The 17,867-nt window shown below is 38.4% G+C and overlaps 1 protein-coding gene across 5 annotated transcripts in view; it reads left to right on the top strand.

Annotated features, from left to right (window-relative positions):
• Nucleotides 1-17,867, top strand: part of LOC131192571 (lymphoid enhancer-binding factor 1-like) — a 152,655-nt gene that overhangs the window by 116,410 nt on the left and 18,378 nt on the right. For 4 of the 5 annotated variants that reach the window (XM_058171822.1, XM_058171818.1, XM_058171819.1 and 1 more), the window contains exons 4-7: nt 3,389-3,475; nt 6,457-6,567; nt 9,009-9,171; nt 10,477-10,584. In XM_058171822.1, the coding sequence (XP_058027805.1) occupies nt 3,389-3,475; nt 6,457-6,567; nt 9,009-9,171; nt 10,477-10,584 (469 nt within the window). The remainder of the gene's footprint in view (nt 1-3,388; nt 3,476-6,456; nt 6,568-9,008; nt 9,172-10,476; nt 10,585-17,867) is intronic. The other variant, XM_058171820.1, reaches the window with a different exon arrangement.

Raw genomic sequence — 17,867 nt, 5'->3', positions numbered from 1 at the left:
ATTCCTATTTATTATTTATCAAATGTAGATCCTGCCCATTTCACTATCCAAGTGACTCTGGGCAGTTTACAGATTCAAATGATAAAACCATATAAAGAAATACAATTTAAAAAGAATTAAAACAAAGTGAAATTTTTTTAAAAAGTGCAGAGTTAAAAAGACATGTTAAAAAAATTTTAAACAATAGATGGAGCACTCTTAAGCCACCACCAATCTCAGGGTTGTGAGCCACTGTTTGACCCCCATGCCAGCTGGCAGAGCCAGGTCTTCACTTCCTTCTGGAAGGCCTGAAAATATCAGGCCTAACTTCACCTCTAAAGACAAGATACTCCACAGAGAGGAGCAATGACAGAGAAGGCTCTTTTCCTAGACCCTGCCTGTGGAAATTCTTAACTAATAGATCTGTAACATATCCTCTTTGCTTGATTATGTGGGACAAGTTGATGTAACTGGGACAAGACGGTTCCTTGGATAACCTGATCCCTTGCCTTAATGAAGGGCTTTAAAGCAGTGGTGGAATTCAAATTTTTTTACTACCGTTCTGTGGGTGTGGCTTGGTGGGCGTGGCAGGGGAAGGATACTGCAAAATCTCCATTCCCACCCCACTCCAGGGGAAGGATACTGCAAATCCCCATTCCCTCCCCACTCCTGGGAGGAAGGATATTGCAAAATCTCCATTCCCACCCCACTTTGGAGCCAGCCAGAAGTGGTATTTGGCCGTTCTCCGAACTACTCAAAATTTCCGCTACCGGTTCTCCAGAACCTGCTGAATAGCACCCCTGCTTTAAAGTTGATAACCAAACCATGAATTGGACTTGGAATCAAACTGACCTCCAGTGCAGCTCATGCAGCAGAGGTGTTACTTGCACAATCCTTGGAGGCCCAAGACGCCTCATGTAGCCACATTCTGCACCAGCTGCAGTTTCCAGATACTCTTTAAAGATAGCCTCCTGGAGAGCTCATTGCAATAATCCTTAAGGGAGATGGCCAGGATATTATGTAGTTAAAGTTCCAGTGTATAATCTGCATTTATATTGCTTAAAATAAATATTAATAACAAAAAATAATTCTGTTCAGAGAACTCTTAGTATTCTGTCTCCTGTATCTTGAAATCTTCCTGTAATTCCTTGATTCTTTTGCACTGTAATTGTCCATTAGTAGTACTGCATGTCTAGGTGTTGCATTCAGTACCACTTAAGGTTTGCCATAGCCTACCTCTTTCCCCATTGTGTTGTGGTGAATACATAGCCTTGTGTAATATTCATGTTCATTGAAAATACATTAAATTCAATTGTTATGATTTACTGGATTATAACTGAATGCATAATTATAACTGTCTTTTCCATTCTGTTGCCACACCATTGCCTTTGCTATTTTATTCTTTCTTATGGTCTCATGCCCTGAATATATCATCTCATTTAAATTTGACTTATTCCAGACCATATAAAATCGCTCATTCCTTAATGTGCTTCTTTTCTGCATTCAAAATGTTGTGGTATATTCATTCATGCATTTCACATTTTGTGGTCCCATTGCATATATCCTTGTAAAATGGGAAATCTCTTTCAAAGCTGACACCCTTAGTGCACATTTTTCTTGTGGCTTTGTCCACACCTGCAGATCTCCATCTACCAAAGTTTGATGATCTTCCCCACAATTAAGACATGCTTTCCAGCCTTTCGGCCTTTCCACCAGCATTTCCACCAGCATGCGTTTCCACCAGCATTACTTTCAGCATGGTTCTTCCTGTATTTGAGATAGCTGAGCAATGTTTTCTAATTAAATTCTTGGTTCTTAACAAGATATCCACTAGATGCTTTCCTCCCATCATAATTAAGTACAGCTCCGAGGTCTTGGATTAGAGTTTTCCAATTTTGGCAGCTTCCAGATGGATGGACTTCAGATCCACAAATTCTCAACAGTAGTCATGCTGGCTAGAAAATTCTGGCACGAATAGTCCATACTTCTGGAAGATACCTAGTTGGAGAAACACTATCCTAGATCGTATTTTGGATTCAAATAAGAGTAGGCAATTTCCTCCTGGGTGGAAGGCTTCAAATGTGTTCAGTTCAAAATCCTCAAAAACTGATTAGTAATTAGAGCAGATACTGATACTGTCTCAGAATTTCACAGTATTTCACTGCTTACCTTTGCTAGGTATAGGTTATTGCAAGCCTTTACCTGTTTCACAAGTAGAAAAAGTATAAATCATGTATTTTTACATTTTTGATGTGGAGGCTTCTATAAAGTAAAGAATGTACTATATTGTCCTGGATGCAGTTGAATTTTGCAGAAGCGTTCCCAATCCAGTCCTCCGATCACTTGCCACTTCATGTTTCCCTGTGATGTAATGCTAAATTATTTTTGCCAGCTTTGCATCCCACACACATTAGGTCTTGGCTAATAACCAAAGATGCATGTATTTGTTTGGCATTTTGCTAAGAGCACACTGGGAATGTGCTTGGATTTGGATTTGAATTTGGGGCTGGGTGGGTGTTTACAGTAAAATCCAAGAGATTTCAGCCCTTTTTAGAAAGGAAAAAAAGTCAACATGTGCAAAGCTAAACAACGTCTTTCGCTATTGAAATGTAACCTTTTGGAGTATGGTTGCAATAGAGCGAGTTTATAAGTGTAATTTATGTAAGAGAACAAGTGATAAGACTGGTGTCATTTCAGACTGACTCAAGAGCATCAACTAAGAAATGGCTTTGGATTTCTGTCAAATAGGATTTGAAATGTTCTTCATTCATATCTTAATTTCTAATAGTGCAAAGAAGTTAAACGCTGTGCATACGGTAGATGATAGATATATTTGTCCGGATTTCTAGGGATATTAATTTTCCATTGCTTGTTTGGACCCAAATGACTACACTGGATGAACCCCTTGATGCATGGGAGAAGGATTATGTCAAACGTCTCTACCTGATTGCGTGGCTCAACCAGGAATGAAAGTCTACGTCTCTAGCCATGTTTCGAAGCTAATCGTATAGTCCAGAGGTCTCCAACCTTGGCAACTTTAAGACTGGCAGACTTCAACTCCCAGAATCCCCCAGCCAGCTTTGCTGACTGGGGAATTCTGGGAGTTGAATTCTGCCAGGCTTAAAGTTGCCAAGGTTGGAGACCTCTGGTATAATCGTTACACGTAGCTTTTAAGCATTGTTGGTGGAGTTCTAAAGAAGCTCTAGAGAAAAAACTCTTCTCTATTCATGTATACATTTAGACAAAAGCCAATGAGTAACAAAAAAAAAATTCCTTTCCCCAAACATGCAAGTTCCCAACTTTAGCCAGCTATGAGTCCAGACAAAAAAAAAAAGGGTGGGGGGTGGAAGTATGCAGGAAAAGTGACATGGGTGTAGATGCTTTATAGCCTCTTTCTTCCTGCTCCCAGGCAGAGCCAACCTGTCTGCCCATTCCAGTCATGTGGATTTAGACAGCCCTATACGTCGGCGCTTTCTGCTGGGGCTACTTTCTCCAGGTAAGTATAAGCTGCCTGAGCCAGGACACGTTGCTCTGCTTCTTTTGCAATTCAAGTCATGAAGGTTTCCAGGATTTAGGGAGAAGCTCTCATGTCCAGATGGCAGCAACAGGGAAGGAGTTCTCTTGTTTTAAACAGACAGACTTTTCAGACCAAAAATAAATAAATAATTTGATGACCTTCCAGACGAGAAACTCACTTTGGTTGGGGGTCAACAATAGTAGGACAGTAGAGAGAGAGAACCCTGGCAAGATGTTGCAAAGCTAAAGAACATGTCGCTTATTGTCATGTATCTAGGAATGAAAAAGAAGGTCAACTGAAATGCTCTGATGAGTTTTTATCAGTTATTTAAGCTCTCTCAAAAACGCTTCTTGTCATATAAGGTCTCTACCCTCAGTCCTCTTTTCAGATTTTGAAGCTGTGCAGAATTTTGCAAGAAGGCTCTTTTCTGAGGACTTCAGTAGAATGACAATACGGGTCCTTACTTAGTGATTCTTTGTTCTGGGTTCTCAAAAGACAAAGTAAAGCAATATCTTGTTGGCTACCATTAAAATAAAATTATCTACCTGGTGTAGCTTCGAGAAATAATGGACTTCCTTACAACTTTGTTCAATTAGAAGTCTTTAACCGAAGGAGAAATCAGGTAGAAACCCTGGTACATTCAAGCTACCAGGTTCTCTTCCTTATGTGCTGCATCCCTTGAGCCCATTTTCGCTTTTCTCAATGCACTTTTGCTCTGCTGAGTTCCAGAGGGTTTACACTTTTCTCTTCATTCTACTAATATCCTGGTGGCCACCAGCTAGTATCAACTACTAGCTTTGCTTCTATGGAAGTGTGTGGCGATTTGCAACTGCTGAGGATTGCAATGCAAGTGTGAGTGTGCCATCATACCAGACACACCTAGGCTGTTTCTATTTCTCCAGCCACACCTAAGTGGTATGCAGACTTCTCATACAAAACTTTAAAAAAAAAAAAAGATTTTCCTGATCATCACAAAAGAATTTGATCAATTGGCTGGGTTGTAAATTTTGGGGAACTAATTGGAATGACCTGAATGCCAGATTTATTTTCTCTTTACTTCTGAGAAGGTCCAGCTGGAATATACATTAACCTACAGGGAATGTATGCACAAGCACCATTCATTGCATTTCTCCTCTAGCTTCTGCTTTGTATTGTCCTAATAAGTTTCTTGATGAAGACATTCTGGGAGTTGTAAAGGAAAAGGCACATCATTATTTTTACTATTATAGTATTATTATGCCATTACCTTAATGTTTACTCTGCCTCAGGCACCTTTGCCTGTCTAAGTATCTTAATATTTAAGATAAATGAATGACAGACCTCCTAGTTATCTGGTAGTTTCATTCTTTGCCATAGCAGCATTCCCATTAACAGCAGAGAATGAGGCAGATTTTTCAGACAAGAACGCACACCTTGACAGATAATGATCAACCTTCAAGCTATGCCAGTAGATTAATATCAAGCATCATTTATTTTTGTGCCAACAGAGCTAATGAACAGTTGGTTGTCTCCCATGGGCAAATCTGCTGTCTCAAGTTTTAGTCATGATGCTCAGTAAAAATTGACAGCATCTTTCTATAATGCTGAAAGTAGTCTTCAGAACTGGTGAAGAATGTGCAAACAATTCACGTACAATCTAATTTTATAAAAACTCCAGGAATGTGGCCCTCACTTTCTAATATCTCTTTGTGTTCAGAATTATTGAAGAAAGGGAAACGGCCTTTCAATATTCATAAAGCACTAAAGACACAAGGCTCAGATGCAGATTGTAGGAAGTTAGCCTAAGAAATTCTTGGCAGAGAATTGGTATATAAGCCAAGTCTAGGTCCTCATTTAAAATGGGCTTAGTCACCCAACAGCCTCATTTCCTTGGCAAGAACAACTTGCATAAAATAATTATTGCAAAGAACTGAAGCCAGAAAATCAGCATAAAATTTTCCCCACCCCTTTTTTTATTTTTCTTAGAACTTAAACCTGAGGTACATGTAAGGAACTGTTAAATACAGCTCTTTAATCAAACAGCAAATTAAGTCTCGCAGTCTTTATTTAACTACAGGCATTGTAAGAAGAAAATACCAAGTTGGAGTTGGCGCTGCCTGACTCAGCATTGCCATAAGCTTTACCAAGAACTGTGTCAAAGCGTACTTGGGTGTTCTGCATCCAGGAAGAATGCTTCCCTTACAGAATTTCAGGATAACCAAAGATGATGGTAGCAGATGGGAGGTTGTCATTTTGACATCTGACATTTGTGTTAGTTTGCTCCAACAGCCAATGTAGGGAAAACAAGATCAAGCTAAAAAGTGCCATCTAGTGAGCCAGACCCCTTGTCTCACGATTGTTGAAAACCAAATTCTTTTCAAGTGTAGATTAGCCCTTGGCTGTCATTGCTGTATTCTCAGTTTAATTCAGAATACAGCAGCTGAGTGCCCAAGCACCCATTATGTTGCAGTTCCAGAAGACTTTAGAAACCCAGGCTTCAGTTTACATTGTGCTATATATAGTGAATACACTACCTGACTCTGTGGTCTCTTCCTAAAATCTCAAATGCTTCAACCAAAAACTATCTACTGTTGACCTCACCCCATTCCTAAGAGGTCTGTAAGGGGCGTGCATAAGAGCACAAACGTACCTACCGTTCCTGTCCCATTGTTTTCCTTCGTTATATCCAATTAATATAGTTATTACAACTCATACTCATATATATGCCTATATATTGTATAATTATTTCATGCTTAGGCTTATATATACTGTGTGACATAAATAAATAAATAAATAAAATATCTCTGGAAATGTCAACCTATATGGAAGTCAGCAAATTTTGCTGTTACACCAATGTTGGCACACAGTTCTGTGAAACAGTCACTCTCCACATCTAGAAACAAGTCCAACTACTGTACAAATCCCATTCCAATGTAATGCATTAGAAGCCCAGGCAATAACAAATCTGTGTTATATTGCAGGATTACACATCCTTTGGTGCTTAGCTCTGGAATGCATGCACCAGGCCTCCCACACCCAGGCATCACATCTCCATCTGGGAAACAAGAAATGGATCATTACGACCGAAGCATGTAAGTAGCCAAGAACTGGAATAAAGGTTTATAGGTACTGTGCCATTTATTTATATGTTGCATTTTTATGCTGCTGAATCTTCAAGACTTACAGCAACATAGTAAGACACAATAAACTTTCCACCAGAAAATAAATGTAGTACAATGCACAACAAAGACAGAACGATGTAGTTTTCAATTTACAACCATTTGTTCAACCACGGTTTGAAGTTACAGTGGTACTGAATGTATGGTACTTATGAATGGTCCTCAAAATTGTAGACATTGCAGAGCTCTTGTGGTCATCTTTGGAAGTCTGGCCATATTTATGACTACAGGGGCACTTCCCCCCACTTTCCTTTTTTCCTTTCCCCCATTTCTGCCCTTTTGGTTGTCCTGCACAGCAGCACTCCTTCGTAGTGCTGGCAACATTGGGGCTGAAGTAAAGACCTGAGGCCTTCAGCAATTTCAGTCAGCTGGCCCCCCTCTCAGCCGCTACCTCAGTTCAAGCCCACAACCAGTGGCACAGCTCAAAGCTCTTGCCACCCCACACTCCACAAGTCCTGCCACAACCAACTGACCATCACCATCTTTCTCCTCCTGCTAAAAGGGTGTGTCCAACCTGCCCTGTGTGAGGCAGCTTCTGACCCTGCTAGGCCTTCTTCCAAGTCTATTCACACTATCCTTCAAAAAGTGTGTGCTGTTCTTATGATGCTTCAGGATGCCTCAGAGGCTTTTCAAAGGCTTTGCGAAGCATCACAAGAATCATGCAAACGATTTGGAGAACAACAGGCATGCCCTTCTCATGAATTTTAGATGGTCGTAGAAGCCTGGGAATCGTGCATGTTATTCAGAGAGTGGGCACAATTGACCTCAGGAAGAAGACCTTCAAACCAGGCTGGGCGCAACTAGTTAGTAGTGGGAGAAAAATGGGGATAGTATGGCCAGTGAGCACAGGGCAGCAGGACTGACAGAGGTGGCAGAATGCAAAGTGGCCATAAGGGCAGAGATGGAGGGTGATAAGAGGATGGGGGAATTGAAGAGGAGGCAGTTCCAAACTTAAGGGACTGGGAGGGACCAAGCTGGAAGAGGCTTGGGTCAGTTGGTAATAATGGCAATGGGGAGTGCCAGGATTGCTGTCGCTAAATGTCAGATCATGCTTTATGACCACATCATTTATCAATGGAAACTCTGGTCCCAATTACCACTGTAGCTTGAGAACTACATATAATTAATAATAATTAATATCCATCCAGAAAGGTCCTCCAGAAAAGTTCAGCCTATCCGGAAGGCTGTCACAGAAGGGGGCAGCCATGATAGAAATGCAGTGCTTTCAGACTTCTGCCTTCCTCACTTCCCAAAAATGGGTTACCATAAACTGCTTCTCCTAAGGGAACTTCTTCAGGTGGGAGGAATCTGGCAGGAATAGTGGTCCTAATATGTTCTCCTGGCATGCTCCCTTACCAGTTCCATCTCTTGGAAGAGCAGCTGCTGCTTCTCATTTTTGCAAAGCCAGTATCTACAAGCCTTGTTTTCAGGGTTACAGATTGGAAGATTGCACTGTTTGCTAGTCTTCAGACATAATCAGGCACACATCTGTTGTAGCAGTTCAAAAAGAACATCTTCCGTCCTACCAGGCAAAAGTAATAAACATAGTAGTTCCTACATGAATCTTTCATAAATCAGATTTAACAGACCAAATTAATTGAACTGGATCAATAGGATGTTTTGTTGGATAGTTTGGACCATAGAACCCAAAACTATATTTCCAGTGATAATGTCTTAGACATTATCTTAGATAATCTGCCTTCTATTGAGGACCTGTATATTGTGCAGCCTTCAAAAAGAAGGCTGTGAAAATATTTACAGACCCCTTGCATCCTGGACATAAACTGTTTCAACTCCTACTCTCAAAACGACACTATAGAGCATTGCACACCAAAACAACTAGGCACAAGAACAGTTTTTTCCTGAACGCCATCACTCTGCTAAACAAATAATTCCCTCAACACTGTCAAACTATTCACTAAGTCTGCATTACTATTCTATTAATCTTCTCATTATTCCTATCATCCATATCCTCCCACTTATGACTGTATGACTGGAACTTGTTGCTGTATTCTTACAATTTATATTGCTTGCTTCCTAGTATGATTTGATTGCTTATTTGTACCCAATGACTATCATTAAGTGTTGTATCAAAAGGTACAACACTTTGAGAGCATATGCACCAAAGACAAATTCCTTGTGTGTCCAATCACACTTGGCCAATAAAGAATTCTATCTATCTATCTAGAGTTGGCTACCATTAGAAAAAATATTTTGCTCTTTTAATGTTTAATCTTTGGCTCCTCAATTTTAATCTTACACTGTCAATCCTTGTTTTTTATTATTTTCTAAGAGGCTGCAGTACTGAGGTAAGACCCTGTATTATCAATGGTTTCTTTTCTCTTTCATATAAGGAAATCACAATCTGAACCAAAGAGAGAAAAGGAAGCTAAGAAACCTACCATCAAGAAGCCTTTGAATGCTTTTATGTTGTACATGAAAGAAATGCGGGCAAAGGTCATTGCTGAATGCACCTTGAAGGAAAGTGCTGCGATCAACCAAATTTTAGGAAGACGGGTAAGAGCACAAGTGGTTTGTCTTGTTTTTGATTGATTAGGCATTAGGATAGGTTCATGATGAATGAGCTGTTTGCTTTTTCAGAAATTCTGGATTTCAGTTGTAAACGTTATTTTTAGCCAAGATATTGCTCCAATGGATTGGGAAAGAAGCTGGAGAAAGGCTTTGAAAATTATTCTCCTGTATCAGTGAATAATCTAGCTGTATAGTGGCCTGGTTGGTGTGCAGTTTGCAATATACCAACACACTTTTCCAGAGCTGAGATCTCCATCTTCTCCATATTTAGACTTTAATGGCTTCTGCATTTGTTTCAGTGCATTTGGATGGGCTTTGAAAATGAAACAAAATTTATAATAAAACTTCTGCACTGCTGCATAATAGATAACTTAAGAAAATACAACAACATATTTTTCTTCCTTTTTCCAATTTGATTTTGAAAGATTGTATATAAGTCCCTGCATCAGCAGATCATGAAGTAGTTTTCATTATCTGGGACTTTCAAAAGATGTCAGGAAACTCAAATTGATAATTTGTAGATCACTTTCTACATCGAAAATATTTTTCCCTACACAAAGTATGAATCCACACAACATTGTAAGGCAGGTGCCAACTGTTGTCATTTTGTAGAGGGGATGTAACATGAGAAATGAACAAAGGTTGCTCAACTAATTTATTATAGCTGAGGAAGCTTTTTCATTTTGGATTTCAAAGATCAGTGGTCTCTTTAATTTACTTTTTTGACCAATCATATAATTTACTTTTTCTCATAAGGGCATAAACTAGTTAGGTACATAACTTTCAATTTTATCCCAAATTCTGATCTTGATTCTAAATAGTAAAAACTTAAAGTGGATATATATGTTTATTGCATTTTAAAAAGTAAAAACAATGTACTGGTGAATTCAGTCAAAATCTTCTATTCCTAAATTGGGGGGGAGGAGGTTGAATAATGTGCAGGGATTCCATTTATTTATACCTGTAGAATAAGAGATTGAATTATCTTTATTTAATAAACTTTTGCTGTTGCTTCCTCCACAGAGAACTTCGGTGTCCATAAAAACTGATAAGTACAGGCATATGCAAATGAACAACAGTGACTGTATTAGTAATTAGTGATTTGGGGATTTGAGAAACAAAGAAATTGCTAGATATATTTTAGATCTTGCTTAAGAACGTGGCTGGTTGCTGCTGATGGGAGCTGTAATCTACCAACACCTGGAAGGCAACAGTTACTCTTTTCTGATCAGGGTGTGACAGCACTGTAAATTTCTTGGGTGCTCATTGTTTTCTATGGTTCCTTTTCAGTGGCACGCATTGTCACGAGAGGAGCAAGCCAAGTATTATGAACTGGCCCGCAAGGAAAGGCAGCTTCACATGCAGCTCTATCCTGGCTGGTCTGCAAGAGATAACTATGTGAGTATCTGGGATCTGTGGTGGTGGCAGAGTTTGTGTAGGACACTAGCTATTTTGCTTCATAGATAACTCTAGGCTTCTTCATCTTTGCAACTAATGGCTTTCAGTTATCTGTCTTAGTAGTTTGTAAGTGATGCCAATCCAGTGGGAGACTACATTGAAGATTGGTTTCCAAAACTTTAACTGGATTATCTGAATCATGTATAGTAAAGGTCACATGAAACTGGTAGAAGTGGTAGAAGACAGCCAAGCAATATTGATGGCAAGAATATTTTATTTTGTATTTTACCCTGAAAACGTTCTGAACTTAACATTGAAAAGAACTTTTTTAAGTTCACTGGAATTCTCTTTTCTGCTGCCCTGCCTTCACTTTCTCACAATATTATTGCAAGTCATAATTCACACATACACAAGCTCCTAGCTTCAGATGAATCCTTTGCAGGGGGTGGAGGAGGATTAGGAAAAAAAAGAAAAGAATGCATGGCAAATTGTTCTCAAGGATTAGTGGTACCACTGTCCAGGCACTGGGAGCACGAGGAAAGGTTCTTCCATTGAGTTTAGGATGTGAGTTCAATAGGTTATTATAAACCAGAACATTGAGAGTATCGCTAGATTAAATCCTGCTATAACTGCCCTTCAGGCACTGGTTTCAGCAGAATCTTACAATTTTTTTTAAATTTGAATTTATATCCCGCCCTTCTCTGAAGACTCAGGGCGGCTTACATTGTGTAAGGCAACAATGTTGATTTCAATGCAGCCCCAAAAGAGGTTCAATATATTTAATGCTGTTATCTCTATTTGCCATGAGAGTGGATGATTGTGTTTGTCCACAATTCCTCTGATTGCGTCACAGACCGACATATTGAGAAACAGGTATTCTAAAATATGTCGAGTATTTACAGTTGAGGATTTTATAAAGCTGTGCCTTTTGATAAGTTTCTATTTTGTACATGTCTTTTTCTTTTCAACAGGGTTTCCTGTTTATTTATTTTGCTGATATATGTGACAGCCTGCTGAACCTTATCTTCCTTCTTCCTTCCCCCTCACTTTCCCAGGGTGGTATTTGGGGCCTATTGTTTAAACGGATTCCTGCTGGGATCTATTATTTCAACTTTCAATATTTGTTTTCTCTTCGAGACAGCAGACCTGTAAGCATTTTTGGTCTTTGCATACTTTTTGCATACCTTAGCATAATTTTCTGTTTTTTATACAGCATTTTGACATTGATTGAAATTATTTCTGACTGGGTACCTCAGATTATCTAAAACAGAGCTATTGCTCCATCTCTACACATCCTTCATTTTGTTTCATTTTTATATTCTCCATTCTATCCACAGACAGAATAAATAAAACATAAAAATTATTTTTTATATTTACACAAGTTGCTATTTCCAACTTTTGAACATTGATTAAAATTTTTGTGATATTTTCTTTCTCCTTATTCTCCTTGATTCTTGATTTTCCTTTAGCTTTTACTTGTTTCATTCTATCTCTATCTTTTTTTTTTAACTTGTATTACATACTTTTCTCACCAATATGGTTTTGTTTTCTATATGTTATTTGTTTTATAATATATATTCCTTTCCCTGGACTTTCTTCCTTAATATATCTATATACTGTACTTTAAAAAAAACTTCAGATTTTGGCTTCTCATTTATCTTCTCTATTTGTCACCTTGTAACTTCTTCTCTGTAAGAACTATGTTACAATCCTTTGCATTGACTTCCACTTATTTTATTTTATTATTTTATTTTTATTATCTAAGTTCACCATGTGATATTTTGAGTATTCAGGAACGGAATCTCACAGTGAAAGTGAGAACAATCAACTAATGGAACAGCTTGCCTTCAGAAGTTGTGGGATCTTCATCACTGGAGGCTTTCAAGAAGAGATTGGACTGCCATTTGACAGAAATGATATAGGGTCTCCTGTTTGGGAGGGGGTTGAACTAGGTGACCTACAAGGTCCCTTCCAATTCTGTTAATCTGTAATCTGTAAATATCCAATCTTGAAATGTGCCATTCCAAAAAACGATCTCAATTATCCAAAGCCCATTTTCAGATTAGAAAAAATCTGAAATCCTTGAAGCCCCCCTATTTCACAGTCAAAACATTCCATTCCAAAATGTTTTGGAAATGTGTCTTTATAAACAACCAAAATAAATGGTATCTTTATAGTTGGTCACACAATTAGACTGGGTTTGGCATTTTTATCCACCTATCGAGTCCTTCCCAAGGACTTGGGATAGCCAGATGTTCCTGTTTAATAACATTAAAGGGATTGTTACAAGATGTAAGCTCTTCCAAGTAAAGCTGTCTTTTGCAATTGACTGATGGTGATTTTATCAATGCAGATAATGTTCAAGTGATGGTTCAGATGTTTTGGAATTGTGCCCGAGGTGCCTATTATTATTGGTACTATCTTTGCCTTTCTTGTGCCACAGCCTTGTGACTTCCTTTTGCAGATCTTTGTAATTTGTGATTTCTCTCCAGTTCTCTCTCTTCTGTTCTCTGCTTCCAGGCATTGCAATATCTACCATCCAGATTTTTTAGTCTTTCTTATCAATTGTTTAGTCTGGAGTGCTGTGTGACAAATGTTTGTCTGTTTAAATTCTGAAGTTCCAGAGGACTTTAGCTTCTTCATTTGCTATTAATTTGCCTGTTTTGTTGTCCCATCAGTTCTTGTTAGCAGCCAAGTGATATTTCTTGCAGATATGCCAATGCACCATTGTTGCTACTTTGTCATCCCATTGTTTGTGGTCAGTCTTTGCAATCTTCTTCAAGCAGCCAATTAGTTGGTCCACTGTTTCTTCAGCTTCTTTGCAGAGACAGCATTTGTTCTCTATTGCTGTCTTCTCAATTCTGGCTTTTGTTCTTACAGTGTGGCCTTGTACAGCCGGAATTAGACCCTCTGTCTGTTTTGTCAACTTTTCTCCTCTTAGCCATTTACCTGGTCATGTTATCCGCTTTGCCTGCTATTTTTTTGTGTCCAGGCCATGACTTTGCCTTGCTATGTCTCTTTTCTATTTTTCATTTTATTTTTCTTGTAGACCAGGTTGCTATCTTTGATATTTACTAAGCCTTCATGGTGTACTAGCTTCAGTTCCTCTGCTTCACTGTCTTTCCAATATTATTCCAATGCCCTTTTCCTCTTTTTCGACTGCCTATGTCCTTGCAACATTCCATGCCCACTTATGCTCCTTGGTAATAGGCAGGCCTGGAATATTGCAAGGACACCAGACAGTTGAAAAAGGGAAGAGGGACATTGGAAGACTATCTGAAGGACAGAGAAGTTCAGTGCTCCCTTAAATGGAATTGGACATGAAAATGCTAAATTTCTCTTGACAAAATTGTGCCAAGAATATTCAAACTATGTAAGCGACAATAAAGATTAGATCCTTTTTTTTGGAGTTAAGCAAGTGTTTAGGTCTGATGCCTGCCTAAAATACTTAATTCTTGTGCGGAAAAAATAAACAATTGCTTTAGGTATATCTCCACAAAATATAATTGCCTTGAAATTGTGTAAGGATTTAATTTTTTTAACATTTCTTTATTCATTAATTTATTGCTGTCATCAAGAAACTGTTTATTTCCTCCTCATGCTGACAATATAAAATTGATTAAAAAACGATCGGGCAATAAGAAGAGTTTTTTTTATTTTAAATTTACAGGAACTTGAATTAGATTGTGCCCATCATAAATAAGTTCAATGAAAATTATAATGGGGAAAAGGAGAAAGGCTTTGGTAGTATTCTCAAAGTAAATAATAATATCACAGAAATTTGATGTTTCGTGTATAATTATTGGTATAAATAAACATATTGGATCTTTCTCTCTCAACACGTGCTTTACCTTATTATTCTTGCATGTGAATATTATAACTGCATTCAGGCAGTTTAATATTGCTAGTTCTAAATTGTTCTTAGTTCAGAGAAATTGCTACAGACTTTCATCCAGATAATCCTTGCTTAAGGACTCTCACCATTGAAATAGGAACTCCATCATTAAGCAAGGCAGTCATTAAGCAAGAAATCACATGACCACAACAGATCTATGACCACGCTTTTGCCATGGTTGTTAAGTGAATCACTTTTGATCATTAAGCAAGGCACTACATAAACACAATTTGTGATTTTACTGCATTTGACTCTACTTGTCAGAGGCCGGCTGTAAAGTGTACAAATGGTGATCATATGATGGCGGGGACACTGCAATGGTCATAAGTTCAAGGAGCAGTGTGACCACTGTCAAACAATTGCTAAACAGGGCACTTGTTATGTGAGAATACTGTAGTTTTCTTTATGCAGGTCTATGGAAGATCTAGATCTAAGTTAATAATTTACATTGCATTTGAGGATGAACACTTCAGGGAAAATATTCCTCAGAAATCTGGGTACATCTTGTGAATAGTGCAAAATGGATGAGTTTCTTTGCAGTATAATGCACAACAGTAATGTACCATTGCATACTTCATAGCAGTTCACTATGCAAAGAAATGGAAAAGGGACAACAGAAAGGACATTTATATCTGGATATAGCTGCACTTGACCTCATCTTGGGATGTAACAAAGAAAAATGATTAAAAGAATATTCAGAAATAGACAAGCTACACCAGGCACCATTAAATTTGATGATACCTTCCCTGATGCTTACCTCAGCAGGTTGCAACACATGACTTTGATCTCAGAAGTTAAGTATGGTCAGCTCTGGATAGTAATTGGAAGAGTTCCAATAAGGAATTCCAGAATTCTTGACTAGGCTGTGAGTTGGAAAAAAAAAACCTAAAAAGAGGGCCACATTTCCATAACACTGCTTAGAACATGGGTCTCCAAACTGGGCAACTTTAAGACCTGTAGACTTAAGACCAGCAAGCGCATGCTGATTGGGGAAATTCTGAGAGCTGAAGTCCACAATTCTTAAAAGTTGCCAAGGTTGGAGATCCTTGGCTTAGAAGACTTAGAAGACTGCATAGATGTAGATAAGCAAGCTTAAGTTTAAGGGTGTCTATTTTTATTTACCTACATCTCTGTTCCTTCTGCTAAGGATACCTTTATCTGAATGAACCAGCACTAACAAACCCCCTAAAACTCTCAGAAGGAAAATGGAAAGCCCAGAAGATAAAGTCCATAACTTTGTTCTTAGATTTTATGGCTAAATGTAAAAGAAGGTTTCTGCATATTATACCTCCAGTTCATTTGCAATCTTTCCTTTAAATTTTCTCTCACTTCTCTGTTTACTATTTTGCTTAAAGAATCCACTTTTTCTTCAGAGGAAAATGCAATCATTGGGCATTGGTATGACAAATATTGTGAATGCAATCACAGGAAAAGTATGCAAGTGTAGGCAGGCAAATGTCCATTTAAAATCTTGAAGTGCCTAATGTCATGCCCAAATTATTAGGGTCAGTTAACTATTTCAGGACAGACCAATAGTGATGTTGTGGATAATGTGTCAGACTGATGGGAGAACCTAGGTTTACATGTAATTATGGTTACTAGATGAATTTGACAGCTGGAATGAATTCAGAATGTTTATTCTCTGGCATTAGTCCATTAATGGTGATCTTAATCTAATTGTCCATCAATGCTATCAGTCAACCATAACAGGGCTGTCACTCGCAGGTGGCTTTTTACTGGCTGGTGCTCAGAAACAAAAAGCAGCAAAATTGGCTTAACCAATGTGGTGGTTTAATATCCCTTGTATATCTAAAATCAAGGTACTATCTTGAGATGGACAATAGATATTTTTTTTTTGGGCAGGGGCTGATTTCTGTTTGCTCACATATGACTGGGAAGCTAATTCTGGAGCCCTGGGAAAATCTCTTCACTCTCATGAAAATTTAACATTTAGACAATTATGTATTTGCAGGATATTGTTGTTTTTTGAAACTGCTATAGGAACTTGAAATAGCACAAATAAGTAGTATATGGGGAAGGGATGTTAAATTATGTCCTTACCTGACTTTGTTTTTTTTTAAAATATTTAAAACAGGCGCTTTAGCTGATTTTTCAGCTTTTGGACCACAGCTAGCAGGAAGCTTGCAGTTTGGAAAGCAAAATAATGCACACTTGTTTGCATGGTGTTTTACTCACACTCAGAATCTCTCATGTACACTCTTCATTTTTAAAACCTTTGGAAAGACCGATAACTCTTAAATGAACTTATATACATCTCTATTTATTAGCACATTCCACCAAGGGAGAAGTTGGTTTGTCTTTCTCTATGATCTAAAACACTTTGACACAACTTTCTTTTATCTGGTGTTCCAGATGAAACCAGCTTGGACCACAAGTTCCAAAACTTGACTGATTTGACAAATTCCAACAGCCGAATCCACTTCTTCTAGAGGGCACCCACTTTGGAAGATTAGCAATAGCCATAGCATTTAGACTTATATACCCCTTCATAGTGTTTTACAGCCCTCTCTAAGCGGTTTATAGATATTGCCCCGACAATCTAAGTCCTCATTTTACCAACCTCAGAAGGATGGAAGGCTGAGTCAACCTGGAGCCGGTAAGAATCGAACTCCTGACAGTGAGCAGTGAATTAGCCTGCAACACTGCATTCTAAGCCCTGTGTCACCATAACTCAGGCAAACAGACAGTCTCCATAGTATGGATTCAAAACAGTGTGTGCACTGACCATTCCAGTCATGTTCTTAATGTAACATGCTTATTAACATGACCAGGTGACTTAGGATCACCCATGTCTTTCACTCTGTAGTCAGAAATGTTACGATAGAGTTATAGTTCTTTTTCCTCACATCTATCAACAGGAAGGGATAATTGTTGTTAAAAGTGGTAAATCTTAGAAAATCTTCTGTCATATCCTTGAACCTTTTGCTGGCAAATAACAAACTTCATTAGTTGATAGATTCAATCAACATATGTTTGTTTCAGTTGTTGTGAGTCCTTAAAAAACCAACTACTATTACACTTTGTCTTCTTATTCGGCACAGTTCCTTCCTATTTATCATTTAGGGCAGTGGTTCTCAACCTTTATAGTGCTGTGACCCCTTTAATACAATTCCCCACGATGTGGCGACCCCGACCATAAAATTATTTTCGTTTTGAATTTATCGCGCCTGAAGCCGTATTGGCTAGCAATCTGAACTGCTTGCGATTGCCTTGAGGACAGAGGCATTAAAGCGGAGACTCCTCCCCTATTAAGTTTATCGTGCCTGAAGGCAGATTAGGCTAGCGATTGGGAGTGATTGCAGCTGGTTTGAGAGGGAGACATCAGAGCAAAGATTTCTCTCTTTTTTTAATTCATCGCGCCTGAAGC

Source organism: Ahaetulla prasina, chromosome 2 (genome assembly GCF_028640845.1).
Source record: "Ahaetulla prasina isolate Xishuangbanna chromosome 2, ASM2864084v1, whole genome shotgun sequence".
Lineage (NCBI taxonomy): Eukaryota > Metazoa > Chordata > Lepidosauria > Squamata > Colubridae > Ahaetulla > Ahaetulla prasina.
The sequence above is the reverse complement of the archived record's forward strand: the minus strand, read 5'-3'. Positions and strand labels throughout refer to the sequence as shown.